This window comes from Manis javanica, chromosome 8 (assembly GCF_040802235.1).
Source record: "Manis javanica isolate MJ-LG chromosome 8, MJ_LKY, whole genome shotgun sequence".
Classification (NCBI taxonomy): Eukaryota; Metazoa; Chordata; class Mammalia; order Pholidota; family Manidae; genus Manis; species Manis javanica.
The window spans coordinates 46,862,553-46,884,368 of NC_133163.1; the positions used below are offsets into that span (position 1 = coordinate 46,862,553).

The 21,816-nt window shown below is 36.9% G+C and overlaps 1 protein-coding gene across 6 annotated transcripts in view; it reads left to right on the plus strand.

Moving 5' to 3' along the window:
* TXNDC16 (thioredoxin domain containing 16) overlaps positions 1 to 21,816 on the plus strand; it is a 90,644-nt gene that overhangs the window by 21,134 nt on the left and 47,694 nt on the right. For 5 of the 6 annotated variants that reach the window (XM_073211238.1, XM_073211235.1, XM_073211239.1 and 2 more), the window contains 2 exons: positions 14,530 to 14,651; positions 19,061 to 19,151. In XM_073211238.1, the coding sequence (XP_073067339.1) occupies positions 14,530 to 14,651; positions 19,061 to 19,151 (213 nt within the window). Of the gene's footprint in view, positions 1 to 13,986; positions 14,119 to 14,529; positions 14,652 to 19,060; positions 19,152 to 21,816 lie in introns of all 6 variants that reach the window. The other variant, XM_073211240.1, reaches the window with a different exon arrangement.

Sequence of the window (21,816 nt, forward strand, 5' to 3'; positions counted from 1 at the left end):
AATGTGAAGCATCTTGTCATGTGCCTGTTCGCCATCTGAATTTCTTCTTTAGAGAACTGTCCATTCAGCTTCTCTGCCCATTTTTAATTGAATAATTTCTTTTTGTTTGTTGAGGTGTATGAGCTCTTTATATAATTTGGATGTCTACCCCTTATCAGCTGTCATGAATATATTCTCCCATACTATAGGATACTTTTTTATTCTGTTGATGGTGTCTTTTGCTGTACAGAAGCTTTTTAGTTTGATATAATCCCACTTGTTCATTTTTGCTTTTGTTTCCCTTGCCTGTAGAGAGATGTTCATGAAGAAGTTGCTCATGTTTATGTCCAAGAGATTTTTGCCTATGTTTTTTTCTCAGAGTTTTATGGTTTCATGAGTTACATTCAAGTCTTTGATCCATTTTGAGTTTACTTTTGTGTATGGGGTTAGACAATGATCCAGTTTCATTCTCTTACATGGAGCTGTCCAGTTTTGCCAACACCAGCTGTTGAAGAGGCTGTCATTTCCCCATTGTACATCCATGGCTCCTTTATCATATATTAATTGACCATATATGTTTGGGTTAACATCTGGACTCTCTATCCTGTTCCACTGGTCTATGGGTCTGTTCTTGTGCCAGTGCCAAATTTTCTTGATTACTGCAGCGTTGTAGTAGAGCTTGAAGTTGGGAAGCGAGATGCCCCCTGCTTTATTCTTCCTTCTCAGGATTGCTCTGGCTGTTTGGGGTCTTTTGTGGTTCCATATGAATCTTAGAACTATTTGTTCCAGTTTGTTGAAGAATGCTGTCTGTATTTTGGTAGGGATTGCATTAAATCTTTAGATTGCTGTAGGCAGGATGGCCATTTTGACAATATTAATTCTTCCTAGCCAAGAGCATGGGATGAGTTAGTGTCCTCTTTAATTTCTCTTAAGAGTGTCTTGTAGTTTTCAGGGTATAGGTCTTTCACTTCTTTGGTTAGGTTTATTCCTAGGTATTTTATTCTTTTTGATGCAATTGTGAATGGAATTGTTTTCCTGATTTCTCTTTCTGCTAGTTAATCATTAGTGTATAGGAATGCAACGAATTTCTGTGTATTAATATTGTATCCTTCAACTTTGCTGAATTCAGATATTAGTTCCGGTAGTTTTGGAGTGGATTCCTTAGGGTTTTTTATGTACAATATCATGTCATCTGCAAACAGTGACAGTTTGACTTCTTTCTTACCAGTCTGGATGCCTTTTATTTCTTTGTGTTGTCTAATTACCATGGCTAGGACCTCCAGTACTATGCAGAAAAAAAGGAGGGAGAGTGGAGTGGACATCTTTGTCTTGTTCCCAATCTTAGGGGAAAACCGTTCAGCTTCTTGCTGTTAAGTATGATGTTGGTTGTGGGTTTGTCATATATGACCTTTATTATGTTGAGGTACTTGCCTTCTATACCCATTTTGTTGAGAGTTTTTATCATGAACGGATATTGAATTTTGTCGAATGCTTTTTCAGCATCTGTGGAGATGATCACCTTGTTTTTGTCCTTCTTTTTGTTGATGTGGTGATGATGTTGATGGATTTTCAAATGTTGTGCCATCCTTGCATCCCTAAGATGAATCCCACTTGATCATTGTGTATTACCTATTGATATAGATTTGATTTTGGTTTGCTAATATTTTGTTGAGTATTTTTGCATCTATGTTCATTGGGGATGTATTTCATCTCTTTTATATCTATTATAAATGAGTTTTTTTCTTCTGTTGTCTCTAACATGTACTGATACATTTTTATGTCTGTCTGTAAAATATGTATATGAAAAACAATAGTATCATGTATAATTGTTATATGTATAATATAAAATACTGATTTCTGTGTATAAAGTTTGTGCCCTTTGACCTTACTGAATTTTTATTATTTAAAAAAAGACTGGAAAACAAACCAGGTATATTACAGAGACAATATCCTTATTGTAGAATGCATAAGAAATACAGAAATTAATGAATAGCTGTCCTGAAATTCTTCATAATGCCATTACCCAAAACTAAAGAGTTATTTATTTATTGACTCTCTTTTTAAGACTGTTATTTGATACGAAATATGTAAGAGCTATATCTTTTTCCTAGGACGCTGTTATCTAATACTAATTATCTATGAGTTATATGTATATAGCATAGATAATATATGTGTAGTTATGTATAAGCAATTCTTCTATGTTTACATTTCAATAGGCTACAGTTAAACAGGTGAGCCCAAATTTACTGTCTCAATTAACTTGTCAATCTCAATTAACTTGTCAGTTATTTTTGGCCCAAATTTATTTCTTAGCCTTATAATCAAGGAGAAGAAATATTTGCAGATAATGTTTGGATTTTTTTTCTTTTTCTGAAAGTGCTCGTGTACGGACTAAAAGCTTGCATTTGAGAATTATTGCTCTACTTGGCTTGCTCTTTAAAAATGTGTAACCCAGGCTGTTTTTTTTTCTCAAAGGCATTTGAATTTGTTCTTTATGTAGAATGTTTTGATTGAGACCAGTAATCCACAATTATATTTTAACTTTACTTCTTTGTCAGTGGAAAAGATCAACGCTTTGATTTCATATTCTCTGAATGTAGGAAAATGGCAACTGGGGAAAAGATTAAGTAAAATCTAAGAATAGAATAACAAGTATAAACTTAGGTTAAGCTTTACACTAAGTATTTAAAGAATTGAATATTTTTGGACCAGTATGGCAGTTAGGTAATGTTCTTTTTTTGTAGGATATTTAAAATATTCCTAAAACATAACTGATTAAAAATAGTCTGACTTATTGGTCTATTAAGATTTTCTCACATTGATCTTTGAAGATAATGTTAAGTGAAATGAAAAAAGTGCTTAGCGTATAGCATAGCACCATGTATGTAAGAAAGGGGGTATTAAGTCTGAAACTCTGGAGTCTCAGTGTTAACCATACTTGTATATGGACTTGCAGAAACACCAGGTCTCTAATCAGAAATCAGAAATGAGACTACACAGCAACAACAGCAGCCAAGGTGACATGACAGTACTAGATCCCTGTACCAGTTCTCCACAGAGCACAAGGTCACAGCCATATGCTTACACTTGTACTAACAGTGAGATTTGGAGGAGAACTCATAAATTATGAATCTCTGAGTTTATATAGTAGCTGGCACATCTACTCTTTCCTTCTGGAGATAGCATGCTTATCTTTTTCTGTGGATTGTAAACAAATCCTCTCTAAGGTAGAAGAAGAAGTTCTCCACCAGTAAATATAAATATTTGGCTCCAGAGAAGAAGGGAAAGGTTTATTATTTTTTTCATGGGAACTGATGGCTCCTGAGAGAAGGAGGCAAGTTTAAACTGTGAAGAGAAGACATTCTCTAATTTTCTCTTATGCCAGTTTTTATCTTTAGGAGACTTGGACTGAGTAGGAACACAGTGTGAATCCAGGGAGAATTGTCTCCTAACAGAGGCCTATATAATATATATATATAATATACATACATTATACACACACACATATACATATATGTACATATTGAGTAGGAACATATTGTATACATATACATATATATACATATATGGCATGAATATTCAAGGCTTCACAAGAAACTGATAGTATTGGTTTGTAAGAATGGAATGGAGAAACTGGGATGGGGGGAAGGAGTTGGAGCTTAACTCTTCAACTGTTTTGGTACCTTTTGTGTTTTGAACCATATAAAAGTGTTACCAATATGCAAAATAAATGAAATTAAAGTATAAGAATTTGGATTTATAGTCTAAGAATTCTAAGCTGTTTTATAAAATATATGTACAAAATATACATAAAATGTAGTCAAAACTGGTAGAATTTGAGTGGTTTGATAACTGAGTGAGGAAAATTTTACTCCTTGGTTCTAGATGGATTAAAAAGTGTAATATGTAGAAAAAGAAAGTTAAAGTAATAGCTAATCTTTATTTGTTGATTGAGAATACCCTATATCTAACTAGTCTGATGCAAGTCAATTAGAAGTATTGAAAATTAAGGCATCATAGCCTCAAATGTGAATTGGAAGTTTCTATGAAGAAGTCAGGATTTTAGGTGACATTACTGTAGAACATCTGGGGAAAGCTACTCTTAGATGTGTCTTCCTCTAAAACTCCTAAATTGTGCTCATGCTGTTCCTTTCTTAATAGTTTTTCACTATTGCTCATTCCTCTATTTGTATCATCTTTGTTCCTACACGATATTGTTAGGTGCATGCCTGTTTGATACTGATATACTTTTTACTAGGAGGTTATGACAAAAATTACTTATTGTGTATTTGAATCCCTCACATCTCTATGTTATTTGGTAGTAGTGGTTATATCCCTAAACTGTGCCCATTTATAGAAAAGTCCTTCTACCAGTGCATAGCCCCATGCATGACCTATAAAAATGTTGGATCAGTGGATGAATGAAGAACTACACTTTTTAATTGTTAATAATGGGAGGGGCAGAAGAGGAGCCAAGATGGCAGCGTGAGTAGAGCAGCGGAAATCTCCCAAAACCATATATATTTTTGAAAATACAACAAATACAACTATTCCTAAAAGAGAGACCAGAAGACACAGGACAACAGCCAGACTACATCTACACCTGTGAGAACCCAGCGCCTCGTGAAGGGGGTAAGATACAAGCCACAGCCCAGGTTGCGCCCTTTACCCAAGCTCCCAGTGGGAGGAGAGGAGTTGAAGTATGGAGGGAGAAGGAGCCCAGGACTGCTACACCCAGCCCTAGCCATCTGCACTGGGAGCGCAAACACACAGTGCATGATGTGCTGGATACTAGGGAAACGGAACAGTAAAACCTGTGAGCGGGTCTCCGCAGCCGGTGCTGCTGGGACAAAAGAAAAGCGAGTGCTTTTTGAAAGACTTAAAGGGACAGGACCCCACAGCTGGATGGAAGTGCCCCGGCACACTCAGCCTGGCAGCTGGGAATCCCGGGGAACTCCGGTGCCCTAACATCCTGGGTGGCAGTGCAGCTTGGAGACCCCTCATGGTGATAAAAAGCCTCCCGCACATTCCCCCTCTGGTGCGGCTCCGCCATAGCGGAGCAGCAGCCTGAGGCTGGCCATGCCCACAGCAGCAGGACAGTGCTTATTTCACAGCAGCCGGGCAAGAATCAGAGATCCCATTTGTGCGCAGCTGCCCAGCACAAGCCGCTAGGGGTCGCCATTCTCCCAGGAGAGGAAGGCCTCAAACTAGTAAGAAGGGACATTCTCCCAGCCAACATACGTGCCAGCTCCCCACAACTACCTCTATTGCCATGAAAAGGCAGAAGAATTTGATCCAGACCAAAATCACAGAGACAACCTCTGAGAAGGAGCTAGGAGAGATAGACCTAACCAATCTTCCTGAAAAAGAATTCAAAATAAAAGTCATAACCATGCTGATGGAGCTGCAGAGAAAAATGCAAGAGCTAACGGACAAAGTAGGGAGGGAGACTACAGAAATAAAATAGTCTCTGGAAGGATTTAAAAGCGAAATGGATGAGATGCAAGAGGCCATTGATGAAATAGAAATGAGAGAACAGGAATGCATAGAAGCAGGCGCAGAGAGAGATAAGAGGACGTCCAGAAATGAAACAATATTAAAAGAACTGTGTGACCAATCCAAAAGGAACAATATCCGCATTATAGGTGTACCAGAAGAAGAGGAGAGAGAAAAAGGTATAGAAAGTGTCTTTGAAGAAATAATGGCTGAAAACTTCCCCAAACTGGGGGAGGAAATAATCGTTCAGACCACAGAACCACACAGAATTCCCAACAGAAGGGACCCAAGGAGGACAACACCAAGACACATAATAATTAAAATGGCAAAGATCAAGGACAAGGACAGAGTTTTAAAGGCAGCCAGAGAGAGAAAAAAGGTCACCTACAAAGGAAAACCCATCAGGCTATCATCAGACTTCTCAACAGAAACCTTACAGGCCAGAAGAGGATGGCATGATATATTTAATGCAATGAAAGAGAAGGGCCTTGAACCAAGAATACTGTATCCAGCATGATTATCACTTAAATATGAAGGAGGGATTAAACAATTCCTAGACAAGCAAAAGTTGAGGGAATTTGGCTCCCACAAACTACCTCTACAGGGTATTTTAGAGGGACTGCTCTAAATGGGAGCACTCGTAAGGCTAAATAGATGTCACCAGAGAAAATAAAATCACAGCAAAGAAAGCAGAAAAACCAAATACTAACTAAAGGCAAAAAATAAAATCAACTACCCACAAAAGCAAGTAAAGGAAACACAAAAGAGCACAGAATTAAACACCCAACATATGAAGAATGGAGGAGGAAGAATAAGAAGGGAAAGAAATAAAGAATCACCTGACAGTGTTTATAATTGCTCAATAAGCGAGCTAAGTTAGACAGTAAGAAACTAAAGAAGCTAACCTTGAACCTTTGGTAACCACAAATCAAAAGCCTGCAATGGCAATAAGTACATATCTTTCAATAATCCCCCTAAATGTAAATGGACTGAATGCACCAATCAAAAGACACAGAGTAATAGAATGGATAAAAAAGCAAGATCCATCTATATGCTGCTTACATGAGACTCACCTCAAACCTAAAGACATGCACAGACTAAAAGTCAAGGGATGGAAAAAGATATTTCATGTAAACAACAGGGAGAAAAAAGCAGGTGTTGCAGTACTAGTATCAGACAAAATAGACTTCAAAGCAAAGAAAATAACAAGAGATAAAGAAAGACATTACATAATGATAAAGGGCTCAGTCCAACAAGAGGAAAAAGGTCACCTACATTATAAATATATGTGTACCAAATACAGGAGCACCAGCATATGTGAAACAAATACTAACAGAACTAAAGGAGGAAATAGAATGCAATGCATTCATTTTAGGAGACTTCAACACACCACTCACTCCAAAAGATAGATACAACAGACAGAAAATAAGTAAGGACATAGAGGCACTGAACACCACACTAGAACAAATGGACGTAATAGACATCTATAGAACTCTACATCCAAAAGCAACAGGATACACGTTCTTCTCAAGTGCACATGGAGAACATTCTCCAGAATAGACCACATACTAGGCCACAAAAAGAGCCTCAGTAAATTCCAAAAGATTGAAATTCTGCTAACCAACTTTTCAGACAACAAAGGTATAAAACTAGAAATAAATTGTACAAAGAAAACAAAAAGGCTCACAAACACATGGAGGTTTAACAACATGCTCCTAAATAATCAATGGGTCAATGAACAAATTAAAATTAAGATCAAGGAATATATGGAAACAAATGACAACAACAACACAAAGCCCCAACTTCTGTGGGATGCAGCGAAAGCAGTCTTAAGAGGAAAGTATATAGCGATCCAGGCACACTTGAAGAAGGAAGAACAATCCCAAATGAATAGTCTAATGTCACAATTATTGAAATTGGAAAAGGAAGAACAAATGAGACCTAAAGTCAGCAGAAGGAGGGACATAATAAAGATCAGAGAAGAAATAAGCAATATTGAGAAGAATAAAACAATAGAAAAAAATCAATGAAACCAAGAGCTATTTCTTTGAGAAAATAAAGTAGATAAGCCCCTAGCCAGACTTATTAAGAGAAAAAGAAAATCAACACACATCAACAGAATCAGAAATGAGAAAGGAAAAATCACGACGGACCCCACAGAAATACAATGAATTATTAGAGAATATTATGAAAACTTATAGGCTAACAAGCTGGAAAACCTAGAAGAAATGGCCAACTTCCTAGAAATATACAACCTTCCAAGACTGACCCAGATAGAAACACAAAATCTAAACAAAGCGATTACCAGCAACGAAATTGAAGCAGTAATCAAAAAGCTACCCAAGAACAAAAACCCCAGGCCAGATGGATTCACCTCGAAATTTTATCAGACATACAGAGAAGACATAATACCCATTCTCCTTAAACTTTTCCAAAAAATAGAAGAGGAGGGAATAATCCTAAACTCATTCTATGAAGCCAACATCACCCTAATACCAAAACCAGGCAAGACCCCACCAAAAAAGAAAACTACAGACCAATATCCCTGATGAATGTAGATGCAAAAATACTCAACAAAATATTTGCAAACCGAATTAAAAAATACATCAAAAGGATCATACACCATGAAAAAGTGGGATTCATCCCAGGGATGCAAGGATGGTACAACGTTCGAAAATCCATCAACATCATCCACCAGATCAACAAAAAGAAGGACAAAAACCACATGATCATCTCCATAGATGCTGAAAAAGCATTTGGCAAAATTTAACATCCATTCATGATAAAAACTCTCAACCAAACGGGTATAGAGGGCATGTACCTCAACATAATACAGGTCATATATGATCAACCCACAGCCAACATCATACTGAACAAGGAGAAGCTGAGATCTTTTCCTTTGAGCCCAGGAACAAGACAGGATGCCCACTCTCCCCACTGTTATTCAACATAGTACTGGAGGTCCTAGCCACGGCAATTAGACAAAACAAAGAAATACAACAAATCCAGATTGGTAAAGAAGAAGTTAAACTGTCACTATTTGCAGATGACATGATATTGTACATAAAAAACCCTAAAGACTCCACTCCAAAACTACTAGAACTGATATCGGAATACAGCAAAGTTGCAGGATACAAAATTAACACAGAAATCTGTGGCTTTCCTATACACTAACAATAAACTAATAGAGAAATCAGGAAAACAATTCCATTCACAATTGCATCAAAAAGAATAAAATACCTAGGAATAAACCTAACCAAAGAAGTGAAAGACCTATACCCTGAAAACTATAAGACACTCTTAAGAGAAATTAAAGAGGCCACTAACAAATGGAAACTCATCCCATGTTCCTGGCTAGGAAGAATTAATATCGTCAAAATGGCCACCCTGCCCAAAGCAATATACAGATTTGATGCAATCCCTATCAAATTACCAACAACATTCTTCAACGAACTGGAACAAATAATTCAAAAATTCATATGGAAACACCAAAGACCCCGAATAACCAAAGCAATCCTGAGAAGGAAGAATAAAGTAGGGGGGATCTCACTCCCCACCTTCAAGCTCTACTACAAAGCCACAGTAATCAAGACAACATGTTATTGGCACAAGAACAGAGCCACAGATCAGTGGAACAGAACAGAGACTCCAGACATTAACCCAAACATATATGGTCAATTAATATATGATAAAGGAGCCTTGGATGTACAATGGGGAAATGACAGTCTCTTCAACAGAAGGTGCTGGTAAAACTGGACAGCTACATCTAAGAGAATGAAACTGGATCACTGTCTAACCCTATACACAAAAGTATATTCAAAATGGATCAAAGACCTGAATTTAAGTCATGAAACCATAAAACTCTTAGAAAAAAACATAGGCAAAAATCTCTTGGACATAAATATGAGTGACTTCTTCATGGACATATCTTCCCGGGCAAGGGAAACAAAAGTGAAAATGAACAAGTGGGACTATATCAAGCTGAAAAACTTCTGTACAGCAAAGGACACCATCAATAGAACAAAAAGGTACCCTACAGTATGGGAGAATATATTCATAAATGACAGATCCGATAAAGGGTTGACATCCAAAATATATAAAGAGCTCACGCTCCTCAACAAACAAAAAGCAAATAATCCAATTAAAAAATGGTCAGAGGAGCTGAACAGCCAGTTCTCCAATGAAGAAATTCAGATGACCAACAGGCACATGAAAAGATGCTCCACATCACTAGTTATCAGAGAAATGCAAATTAAAACCACAATGAGATATCACCTCACACCAGTAAGGATGGCTACCATCCAAAAGACAAACAACAACAAATGTTGGCAAGGTTGTGGGGAAAAGGGAACCCTCCTACACTGCTTGTGGGAATGTAAATTAGTTCAACCATTGTGGAAAGCAGTATGGAGGTTCCTCAAAAAGCTCAAAATAGAAATACCATTTGACCCAGGAATTCCACCTCTAGGAATTTGCCCTAAGAATGCAGGAGCCCAGTTTGAAGAAACAGATGCACCCCTATGTTTATCGCAGCACTATTTACAATAGCTAAGAAATGGAAGCAACCTAAGTGTCCCATCAGTAGATGAATGGATAAAGAAGATGTGGTACATATACACAATGGAATATTATTCAGCCATAAGAAGAAAACAAATCCTACCATTTGCAACAACATGGATGGAGCTAGAGGGTATTATGCTCTGTGAAATAAGCCAGGCGGAGAAAGACAAGTACCAAATGATTTCACTCATATGTGGAGTATGAGAACACAGAAAAACTGAAGGAACAAACAGCAGCAGTATCACAGAACCCAAAAATGGACTAACAGTTACCAAAAGGAAAGCGACTGGGGAGGATGGGTGGGAACGGAGGGATAAGGGCGGGAAAGAAGAAAAGGGGCATTATGATTAGCATGTGTAATGTGTGTGGGGGGCATGGTGACAGCTGTGCAACACAGAGAAGACAAGTAGTGATTCTACAGCATCTTACTATGCTGATGGCATTGACTGTAATGGGCTGTGTGGGCGGGACTTGGTGAAGCGGGGATCCTAGTAAACATAATGTTCTTCTTGTAATTGTAGATAAATGATAATAAAATTAAAAAAACGAATGGGAGGAGCAGAAATCCTTTTCTTTGATTAGCCCCTCAGATTGTTTCTGACCATAAGAATTTTATAAGGAGTATGCTAGTAGAAGATTGTACAAGCTTTGATAAAAAGACTAAGATGAATGTTTGTAAACTTTGTTAATACTTGTACTCTCAATTCACATTTCAGAGGTGGCTTCTGTTTGTTTTTTTAACTGTATTAATTTAGAAAATGCATAACAAAGTATTTTGGGATATTTCAGGGTCTGCCCAGTCATAACATAATTAATTTAGGAAAAAGCAATTTGTCACCCTGGGTTGTTCTCTCTCCTTCTCACCCTACCTCCACCTCTCCATTTTTTTTGTCTTAAGTATTTGGGTATGGCAAAATAGAAGGTAACATTTTCTCTTTTGAGTTTTTTTTTTTTTTTAGAATTTGAATAGTGACAGAAATACAATATGAAAATGGTCTTTTTTTCTAAGAAAAAGATTGAGTGGCCTGCTGGTCTAAAAGCAGGTCAGATAGGTGTTAACACCCACTCAGTATTAGGTACATCTTAGTACCTAATAGTTGTGATAGGAGGGCTCCAGGAAAGGCAAGCCAAGGAAAAGGAAGGCCTTTCTGGGGCAGGAAGTGCTCTCAAGTCAGAACAGCCCCAGACTATTTTACTCCATGAGTAGAACATGAAAAATCTCAAGACAGACTTTTCCTTTTACCATTTCTGTCAGTAGTTTTCCTCTTTGGGACTGGAGTGAAGGTGACTTGTGGAATGGGTCTTAGAGACCCCCTAGATGTTCCCATATACTGGAAATTAACATTAAAAAATATATTGACATTAGGAAACCATTGAGAACAATCAGAGATCCTTAGATCATGAATGTCATTAGTTTTGTGTTTTAAATGACTATTTAATGAGCTTTGTTTGGGACATTAGGCAAAGTAACCTGTTTTATGCCCCATGACTTTACCTGTAAAATGAAGTTAATGATAGTGCATTCTCAGATGGTTTCCATGAAGATTAAGACTTAGTGCGTTGCTCAGGGTTCTTAGAAGCCTCCGAATCTGGGTCTGACTGGTTTAGGCAGAAAAGGATTTGGAGAAGATGTAGGAAATCTCAGGCTTACTAGAAGGGCTGGAGAACTGGAGTCAGATTTGATCGACTCTGAATTACAGTCAAAATCATAATACAAAAGTAGTCTGCGGGGACAGCCACATTACTGCTGAGTTTAAGATGCCACAGCCTGCATGGCCTGCACTGGGGCTGTCATTAGCATTGTCATTCCTGCCTTTGAAGCTGACTACTGCTGTTCCTGCTTCTTGAAATCATTCTGCATTGTCTCTGATTCTTATAGCTCCTGGTCCAGAATGTCAGGCAAGTAATTCTGGGTCATATAACCATGTCTTGCAGCGGGGAGCCTGAAAAAGCAAGTTTATGGTATTGTTAGCTTTTCTGAGGGGACTTGGGCTCTGCCTACTATAGACTCAGAAAACTGGGATTTCCCAAGGCAAAAGAGGAGTTCAGAGCTGGGTAGGTCCAAAGCTGATAGATTGCTACTACTTAACAGAGTGCTTAGTCGTATGCCTGACATGTAGTAAGTGCCCCTAAATGTTGTTGGTTTTATTAATTTATATTTACTAATCTTTATTGGGGGAAAAAAGTTGGGGAGGTGTCTATTCTCAGATCTGGTTTTGAAGTGAGTGGATTAGAGCTGCTAGAGTAATAAAGGTAAATGGTTGGATGTAATTTCCAAATCCAGATTTACATCATTAGTCCAATTAAGTTCACTAGACAGTCCCTACCAGTATAACTCAAGGGTAATCCTGGACTTGCTACCAAAATGGATAAGCAGCCAATAGCCCAGATTCCTACTGGGATTCCTTTGCCATTCATTAGTTGCCTCTCTTTTTCACCTGGTTTCCCATTTGAGTCATCAGTAATAACATAGGAAGTTCTGGCCTTAGTGTTGAAGAACTGGGTTTGAATCTCAGCTTACCAGTGACTGCCAGTATGAGCTAGAACAGGATATTAAATGTCTCAGACTGTTGGTTCTGTGTGTGTATAATGAAGAATATTTGAAGAATATCACTGAAGATTTTAAATGAATATATGTGAAAATACCTATCAAATAGTACTGCTAAGTAAATATTTCTTTTGAAAACAAAACGAGAGCTCTGGGAATTATAGAAGATCAAGTTTTACATTTATTCTAAAAACTTGAACAAGTCTATAATATACAGACAAGTATTTATGCCAGTGTAATTTAGGGCAGCCTTTTCAGGGTGCTCATGAAGTCACAATATTTTTGTAATACTAAGACATTATTTCATTTTTCACTTTCTTTCTCAAGAGTGCAGTTTTCAGAGGCTACATGTGTTGTGTGATGTCACAACAGGTTGAATGAAGAAGCAGATATGAAAATCCAGCTGTCTTCCATTTAGTCTCATGTTAAGGAGATTTGCAGAAGTGTAAAACTATGCCACTCTTCTCAGATGTTTCTTTTGGAATATAACATTTTTGAATATAGTGTTAATATGCAATGGTATTAATTTTTTTAAGAAATTAATATTTTAAATTGCTGTTATAATTTATTAAATATTAATAGATGTAATTCACAGATTATATTAAGTATGTAATTAATAACAGATGTAACTATTAATAAATGTAACCTATATAAACAAAAGCGTTTTGAGGAATTCAATTTTTAAGGTTATAAAGGGATCTTGAGACCAAAAAATTCGAGAACTGCTCTTTTACTCAAAAGTGCCATGTTTTACATAAGAGGAAAGTTTGAGTGACTAATTTATTGGAAACAGTTTGCTTATTTAAGTATGTGGACTTGGTACACTGTTCAAAAGTCCTTAAAGTTTAGCTTAACACACACACACATGTGTAGGGATTAAGTGAAATGAACTGTTTGGGATAGATAATTTATATAGAAGTAGAAATTTTGAAAAGGAGTTTCTTTTGGAAGAAGTAATATCAGTTTGTGTGATCTGCATTTTGAAAAGAATATGGTCAAGTGGAAAGATCACTGAACTAGGAGTGAAACCTGTTTTATGTTCTGTTCCTGGCTTCCCAATTCAGTAAATACATTTTTGAGTAAGCAAGCTCTTCAGTGTTTTGAACTTGCATTTCTTCAAATAAAGCATGGCAGTAAATAATTCCTGCCCTATTTTTTCTTTCATTCATTCAGAAAATGTTTATTGATTACTTATAGTGTGCTAGGCTAGGCTCTATTCTAAGTTTTTATGAATATAGTGATAAAGTATGCAAGATCCCTGCCTCAAGAAGGTAACAATTTAATGAGAGAGGCAGGGATAAACAAGTAAGTAAATGTGTAAATAATTATGAATTGTGATAAGTACAATGAAATATCAAATAGTGTGAAATTGAAGAGAAAATGATACAGATCTACTTACATAGGACCCATGGGGAAGCTTCTCTGAAGCAAGGAAATGTTTTTGCTGAAACCACATATATGAGAAGGAGCAGAGGGAATAGCTTTCAGCACAAAGAACCGTTTGTGCAAAGGTGCTGAGGTGTGTCTAAAGAATGGTAAGCATGAGGAATGGTAAGAACAAAATGACTTTGGAGAAGTAGGCAAGGTCTAGGTCATGCAGGGCCTAATAATCCAAGGAAGAAGCCTTACAGTTTACATCTGTGAAAAGCTCATATGTGTTTAAGGCTGAGAGATCTATCTTTAAGCAACTATTTGGCCAGAGTAGGATGTTAGCAAATACAGCTTAAATATATTGAGGTGGTTACGGTAGAGAATGAACACCATTTCTTAGGGATAGACTAATGATTTAGTGTGATTTTAATTCAGCATTAAAATGCTTAGCTTCTTACTACTGATAATTTTCTCAAAAGACTTGAATTTTTCTTCTGATTAGGTTCTTTGATTTATGTATTAAATAACTAAGTACATACCAGATTTTCTACCAGTTACATCTCTATTTATTTCAGTGCTCTTCTCTTTAATGAAGTAAAATATATTACCACCCCGGAAGACCTTCAGAACATAGAAAATGCTCTGAAAGGAAAGACAAACATTGTATTTTCATATGTAAGAGCCATTGGAACACCAGGTATTTATTATCCTTTACATTAATCTTTCCTGTGCCCCTGGCTTTGCATGAATATGTTGAAGGACTTAACATAGTATAATTTGGCCATAATCTCAGGATTTTAAAATAAATTTAAAGCATCTTCATTATTATGTTTTCTTTCTTTAATTCTGCAGCATAGTATAGTGGTTGAACAAGAACTCTGGAGCCAGACTGCCTAGTTTAGACTTCCTATCCCACCAACTCCTTCTAGTATGACCTTAGACAACTTACTTAACCTCAGTTTCCTATTCAGTAAGATGGTGAAAATCATTGTGCCTATGTCCTACTGTTACTGTGAGGACCAGGTGAATTTGAATCATTGGTTCCTGGCAGATAGTAGGTGCTCTGTATTAGCTATTACTATTTTTATTTTCTCAGTGCTCATGGTACCTATATAATAGTTTATACTGTTTGATAAATGTTGGCTGACTGGCCTTTTTATTTTGGCATTTGCTGTTTATGATACGTTTTCCTTGATTTTTTAAAAGTCTGATTTTGACAGCATCACTTTGAGCTTTAATATGTAATTTTGTTGGAAAGAAGTTTATAAACATTGTATGAAAAAATCATAGTTATTGCTTTCAGGGCTTTTATTTGTTAATGGCTGTAACTTGACCATGTTAATATAAACATTGTTAAAGACATTAAAAATATTGTACATATTTTGTGAAATAAAATCATTTATTAGAACCCTCAATTTTTATAAACATAAAGTTTGATGGCTACATAGCATGCCACTGAACTTAGTAAACTTGTAAAATAATACTCCACAATCATCGTGTGTTTCGTTACTTTTGGGGACCTCGGGCTATTGTATTTTGCTCATAGTTTATAATTACCATCAGTGAGTGGTATAATCTATAGAGGGCTTTCGCTGCCATAGTGAAACCAGCACTTCCTGAATTATATTGTAACAGGATCAGTCTGACTTCTATGTCTGGAATAGACTGGAAGGAGCAATAAACAGTGGAATAAAGGAGAAAATTAGGGAGTCACTGTGATAATGCAGTCAAGAGACAGTGGTTGGTAGCCTAGATGAGTGAAGGTGTTTTCAGTGAAGGTGGCAATAAATATGAATTTTAGCTGTATTTTGGATGTAGGTCTAACTGAATTTGCTGATATATTAGATGTGGGGTGAGAGAGAAATAGCAGAAACAAGGGTGGCTCTGGTGTTCTGGCTACTTGAAAGGTGAAATTGTTGATAACCAAGGTGTGGAAAACTGGAAATAGTTTGGAGAGAAAACTCTGCAATTCACTTTTAGACATTATGCTTGTTAAGTATCCTTAGACATCTAAGTATCAAGAAGGTGGTTGGGTATTATAGCCTGCATTTGATGGTAGAGGTACAGACTAAGGATATAAATCTGGGAGAAAAGCTGTGAGACCAGAAGAGGTCACAAAGTGAGTGAGGCTAATGGAAGGGAAAAGACTGAACTCAGTAGGTCCTACAACATGTGCAGGGCAGTGAGGTGAGGAGGGACCAGTAAAGGAGACAGAAGGAATGTTCTGTGTGGTGGGAGTGCCCTGTAAGCAAAATGAAGAGAGGGTTTTAAGGGAAAGATGCGAACAGTTGTGTCAAAGAATGCTGAGATAAGAACTGCCAATAGACCGTTATGCTAAGCAATAGGGAGGTTATTAGTGACCTTGACAAGAGTAGTGGCCTTCTGTAGAGTGGTGGGGCTAAATGTCTGGTAGGCATGTAAGAATAGATAGAGAGCAACTGGACACAGTGAATATAGAGACTTGTTTGAGAAGTTTGGCTATAAAGGGAGGGAGAAAAATGGGGGCAGTGGCTGGAAGAGTATGTGGGGTCAAGTGAAGAATTATTTTAAGAAGCATATTTGAATGTTGTCAAGAAAGATTCAATAGAAAGGGGAAAATGAATCATGGAGGAAAAGGGAGAATTACTGGAACAACAACACTGAGTAGATGAGGGGATGGAATCTAGTGAATGAGGGGAGGGGTTGGGTTTTCGCTAGGAGTACAGAAAATTCATTTGTGGTAATAGGAGGAAAGACAGAGAATATGGACATCAGTTTAGTTAAGTGGGTAGATAGATATGGTGCTTGTGGAAGTGTTTTGTTTTGCTTTTTAAATTGGTTCTATTTTATCAATGAAGTGAAGTCATTAGTTTGAGGAGAGAAGAGATGAAATAGTTGTTTTAGAAGGTCTGGAAATAAATGGTTGCTAGGCTGCAGTAGCAGTTCATGTCATCTGTAGTGAGAGCATTAGCACAGTGATGCTAACAGGTTTTGGTTTTCTTTCTTTGTATCTCTTACAGTCATGTTTAATTTTATGAGTGTAGATACAGAATAGGCAGAGTATTTGATTTAACCTGGATTGTGTTTTAGCTGAACAGGCAGGGAGTGATTATAAAAATTGACCATGGAATTTAAGCAGGGTTAAGAGGGAAGAGTGGACCTGAGAGGGTGAAGAATGGTGACAGTGGTAGGATTGTACAGTTCCGTGCTAGACAGAGTGACCTAGAGATGGAAGGGGGTGTGCAATGGTGGTGGTGGTGGGTGGGGGAGATGCCAGACATTGAAATTTTGGAAGGGTTTGCAGTGACTGGTAATTACAAGGGCCTGGAGTGAGACCACAGCAGTGAGTGGTTAAGGTAGGCTCGAAGAGAGATCCCTGGAGTCTCAGGAGAAACCAAGGACTGAGAGCCAAGGATTTTGCAAGGATCATCTGTGGGGATCAAATCACCTGGGATTATAACAGGACTAGTACTGGAGAGAGTGACTGTGTAACAGAGCTAAATTTTCCATGGAATGATGGGGAGGGACCCTGGCTGGGATGGTAGAAGACTCTAACAAGGTGGAGCGATGAGTGGAATAATCTGACAATGTGTGATTCAAGTGGTATAAGATTAGGTTGGGGAGGGCAAGATAGCTACTTGAAAATGGCTGTGAGGAGAAAAGGGGAAATAAAATCTGAAAAGGAGGGAATCTTCAAAGAAATACTTTAAGAAACTTCCCAGAACTGAAGGATTTGAGCTTCCAAATTGAATAGGCCCACTGACTCCCAGCATAGTGGATGAATGTAGAACCACACCAAAGCATCTCACTTTGAAATTTCAGAATATTGGGAACAAACAATATTTTAAAATCTTCCAGAAAGAAAAAAAGAATTTGAAGTTAATGAATCAAGAATCAAAATTGCATTGGACTTCTCAATTGCAGCCCTGAAAACTGAAGAAAATGAAACCATGATTTCAGAATTCTCACGGGAAATAACTTGAACCTGGAATTCTATACGCAGACAGTTGCAAAAGTAGAATAAAAATACTTTGAGAAGTGTAAGGGCACAAAAAATGTCTATTCCATATATCCTCTCACAGGACAGTGCTAGAGAATGGGAGAAAGGGAGCAAATCAGTCAAGAAGATGTGGGTAATAAGCCAAAGGACCCAACACAAGAGACTATTTATAAGAATCCCCAGGATGATGAGTTTCCAGGATGAAAGTTGTGCACAGGACAAGCAGCAGTGGTCTATTTAGGAGCAAATCAGAAGGTTCTGCAGAAGTGTTTCCAAGAAGAGGGTATTGATAATATACCTGCTTTATTGGAAGAAATGAGAGGGTTTGCCAATTGTGGAAGAGTTTAGGAAGAATAATTTTAGGAATAAATCTAAATGAAAGTAAGGTTGTAACTATAGTGAGAAAAAAAAGCTCACAGAAGGAAAGTGTTCAGTTTGTACTGTATGGCTCATTTGTACATAGTATTTACTGAATCATAACTGTAAATAGAACTGTCTTGGGATTGAGGGGATAGAAGTGTGTATGTTTATGCAGTGGAGTTTCAGGAAAGAACTACTTTATCAGCTTCCATAGTGTGAAGTCAGTAGATAACACTAACACTTAAAGAAATCAGGAAGTAAGAGTATAAGAATGTCATTTAGAGACCTGGAGGTAAATGCCAAAATAAACAGTGAAAGAGTTGAAAATAGTTGTTCCTTGGGAATTGGAAAGGGGGCCAAGGGTAGAGAAACTTGCTTTTCTTAATATGTCTTATAGAATTGTCTGTATATAAGAGTAAGTTTGATTAAAAAAATAAGCCAGACACAATATACAGACATATGCATATATAAAATAAAACATGTTAAACATGTATGATGGACTCATATTCTCTTCCCAATCACTAGGAAGAAATTTTCACAGATTTGTCATATATTCTCAAGTGTAACTCATTTTTTACTTCCTCTTAACTCTTCTCTACCCTTGAATAAATAGACTTTTTATAACTTCTTTAGCTGCCTTCATTTTTCTAACTGGATCCCTACAAAGGAATTTTCTTTAAATATAATGGTGCATGAAATGGTGAATGGCAATATTCAGAATGGAGTCACACAGACTAACTGTCCAAACTCCCCTTTCTCTTCTTCAGAGCACAGAGCAGTCATGGAAGCTGCGTTTGTGTATGGGACTACATACCAATTTGTCTTAACCACAGAAACTGCCCTTTTGGAAAGTGTTGGGTATGTATAAGAGGCTTACTGTCAACAATTCAGGGTCACTTATTTTACATTACTTATTCACCATTCCCATCATAACTTTCATAGCATGGATTAGCTGAGAGGAATCTTAAGAGATGTGAGCATATAAATGACACCTGAAATTCCCTCTATTACTGTCCTCTACTGTTCTGCAGTCTGAAAATGCATTTGATTATACAGAAGTGATGTAAGACTAAGGTGAACGAAGACAGTACAAATAAGCCACAAGATGTGATCCCCTGATTGGGCAAGTGTATCTTAAGAGTTGATCTTCCTCAGTGGTCAAATAGGTGATAAAATAACAGCTTTCATAATTAAGCTCCAGCAATTTTTTCTGAGAGCTCTGTAAGTTGCTTTGTCAGAATAATCTTATATATATTGAAACACAGTTTTTGAGCAGAATGTTTTAAATGTTGATTTTTCTTGTCTAGTTTCTAGCTTATAATTTTAGGTAGAGGCCTTTTGACTTCTCGTGAACAGCCTAGGGTTGAAGCTTTTTTTTCCCTTTAGTATTTACAGACACAGGAAATAACCAGTGCTCTTTAAAGATTTTAAATTTGGCTTCAAAATGTTGTTCAGGAAAATTACTCCAAAGTAAGGCAAAATAGTGATTGTGTGACATTTTTATACTAAGCAAGAGTTTTTAATGAATGCTCCTGCTGACCTCTAAGGAAACAGTGACAATTTGATATACCACACACAATTAATTAAGTCCCATTTTATAACTCTGTAAATTTAAAGGTTTAGTGCACAAAAAAACTGACAAAGTGAAATGATTTTTGGTGGGGAGAGTGGGTAGGCAGAGAATAAAGTTCCTGCCAAGATAACTTATGTTTTTATTGCTCTGTATGATATGAACCAGCATTTGTTTTTCCATTAATCTCTTCTTATTGAACAGTCATTTTGCTAGTTCCCTCATTCCTAAGTTAAATAAAACTTTGATGCATGTGTACTATTTGTATAAGAATTAATGTTTTTCACAATCTGGGACTTACACTGACAGTACCATAAAGTTTTCACATAAGCAGCCACTGAATCTCAAGATATAGTAAGTGGTAGTTTAGCCACTACTCTGCCACTCCCAGTGTAGAGTGCCATCTCCCCATCCTGCAATGGGAGGCCTGTTGTTCTCCATACCGTGGTGGTTCTGTGTTAGCCCCACAGTTTCTCTAAGGGTTAACCCTTTGTACTTTCTCTTGTTTTACCACCTTCTTTGTTTTTCAGGTAGTAAATAATTGCTTAACATTGACATGCTCCATAGTGACAAGCTTAAAATATAAAGGGGTGGTTATTTATTGCCAAGGTGCACGTTCTATCATTCATTTACCTTATAAGTCCTGATCAGCTATATGTATATGTTTTGATCTATGACTGAACATGGGCATGTTCTGTAAGGGTTTTTGCTTTTTCCCATTTTTAAAATAACAATTAAAAATGTACAATTATTCTGGTTTTCATATACTTTTGAGTATATGATGTATTCATGGGTAATGATGGTGAGGAGTCATACCTGCAGCTGATATGATAGGGAAGGACTGTGGATTCTGAGTACAGTAATCTTATGACCTCACTTCTGGGTGAAGTAGTTGGCTAGACTTTGGGTTGTCCCCTAATGGAGGAGAGGCAAATGCATTTTTTCTTTCATTTGTTCATTCATTCATTCATTCAACAAATATTCATTGATTGTCTTCTATGTGCTAGGCATCTCTGGTTGCTGGGGCAGTAGCACTAGATAAGTCTAGCATATTGTTACATAATGTTGGACCTGAGTATGTTTGAAAGTACATGTCATTTAGGGAGAGTGTATATGGCGGTACAGGAGGCAGGATGCCATAGAGACACCAGTGCTTTCTGCTGCCTCCCCATATTCCTTTCTTAAAGAATCTACAGTTTAGTTGTTTTTACTAAATACAGCTCCTTTAGTCTAAGCCCCTTGAATGTTTGAATCACCTTATTCATCTTAGTTTTTGTATTTAGCACAGGACCTAACCACAGTAGGCATTAAATAATCTTTGCATGATCATTTCTTTAGTCACTGAATCTATTAGAAATTACTTTGTAGTTAAATTTGAAGTCAGTGAACTTAAAACTTACTTTAAGCATGTATCAAGAATTAAAATAACATTTAAAAATAAAAGTTTGCAGCATTTTGCCAAACCCTATTAATGCCATATGGAGATTTTTAAAAATGCTATTTTAATTTTGGCAAACCTTACCCACTATAAGTTTATCTTTGGGTTCCATATTGAAGAGAATGCCAAAACTCAAATAAGCCATATTTGCTGAGTTTTGTAATATTTCAGATACAAACTCACTAACTCCCACAAACTATCACATGGTTTCTATCTTAAGGCATGTTTTGGCTGAAGTTTATTCAAAACAGATTTGGGTTTAAATTAAACCTAGAAAATTTGTGTTATGAAGCTTTATTTAGCATAGTTCTAGAAAAGCAACTATATTTGAAGATAATCTCATTGTCCTCAAGTTGACAATTTTTCATTCTAAAAAAAAATTGTGTGGACCTGCCTGTAACCTAATTTAGAAGCTACCGTATGACAGTTCATGAAAAACATTGCTTATGCAACTCAAAAATTGCTTATATCCTCTTTTTTACTTAGGTCTCTTATTTTATTATACTGTTTTAGGC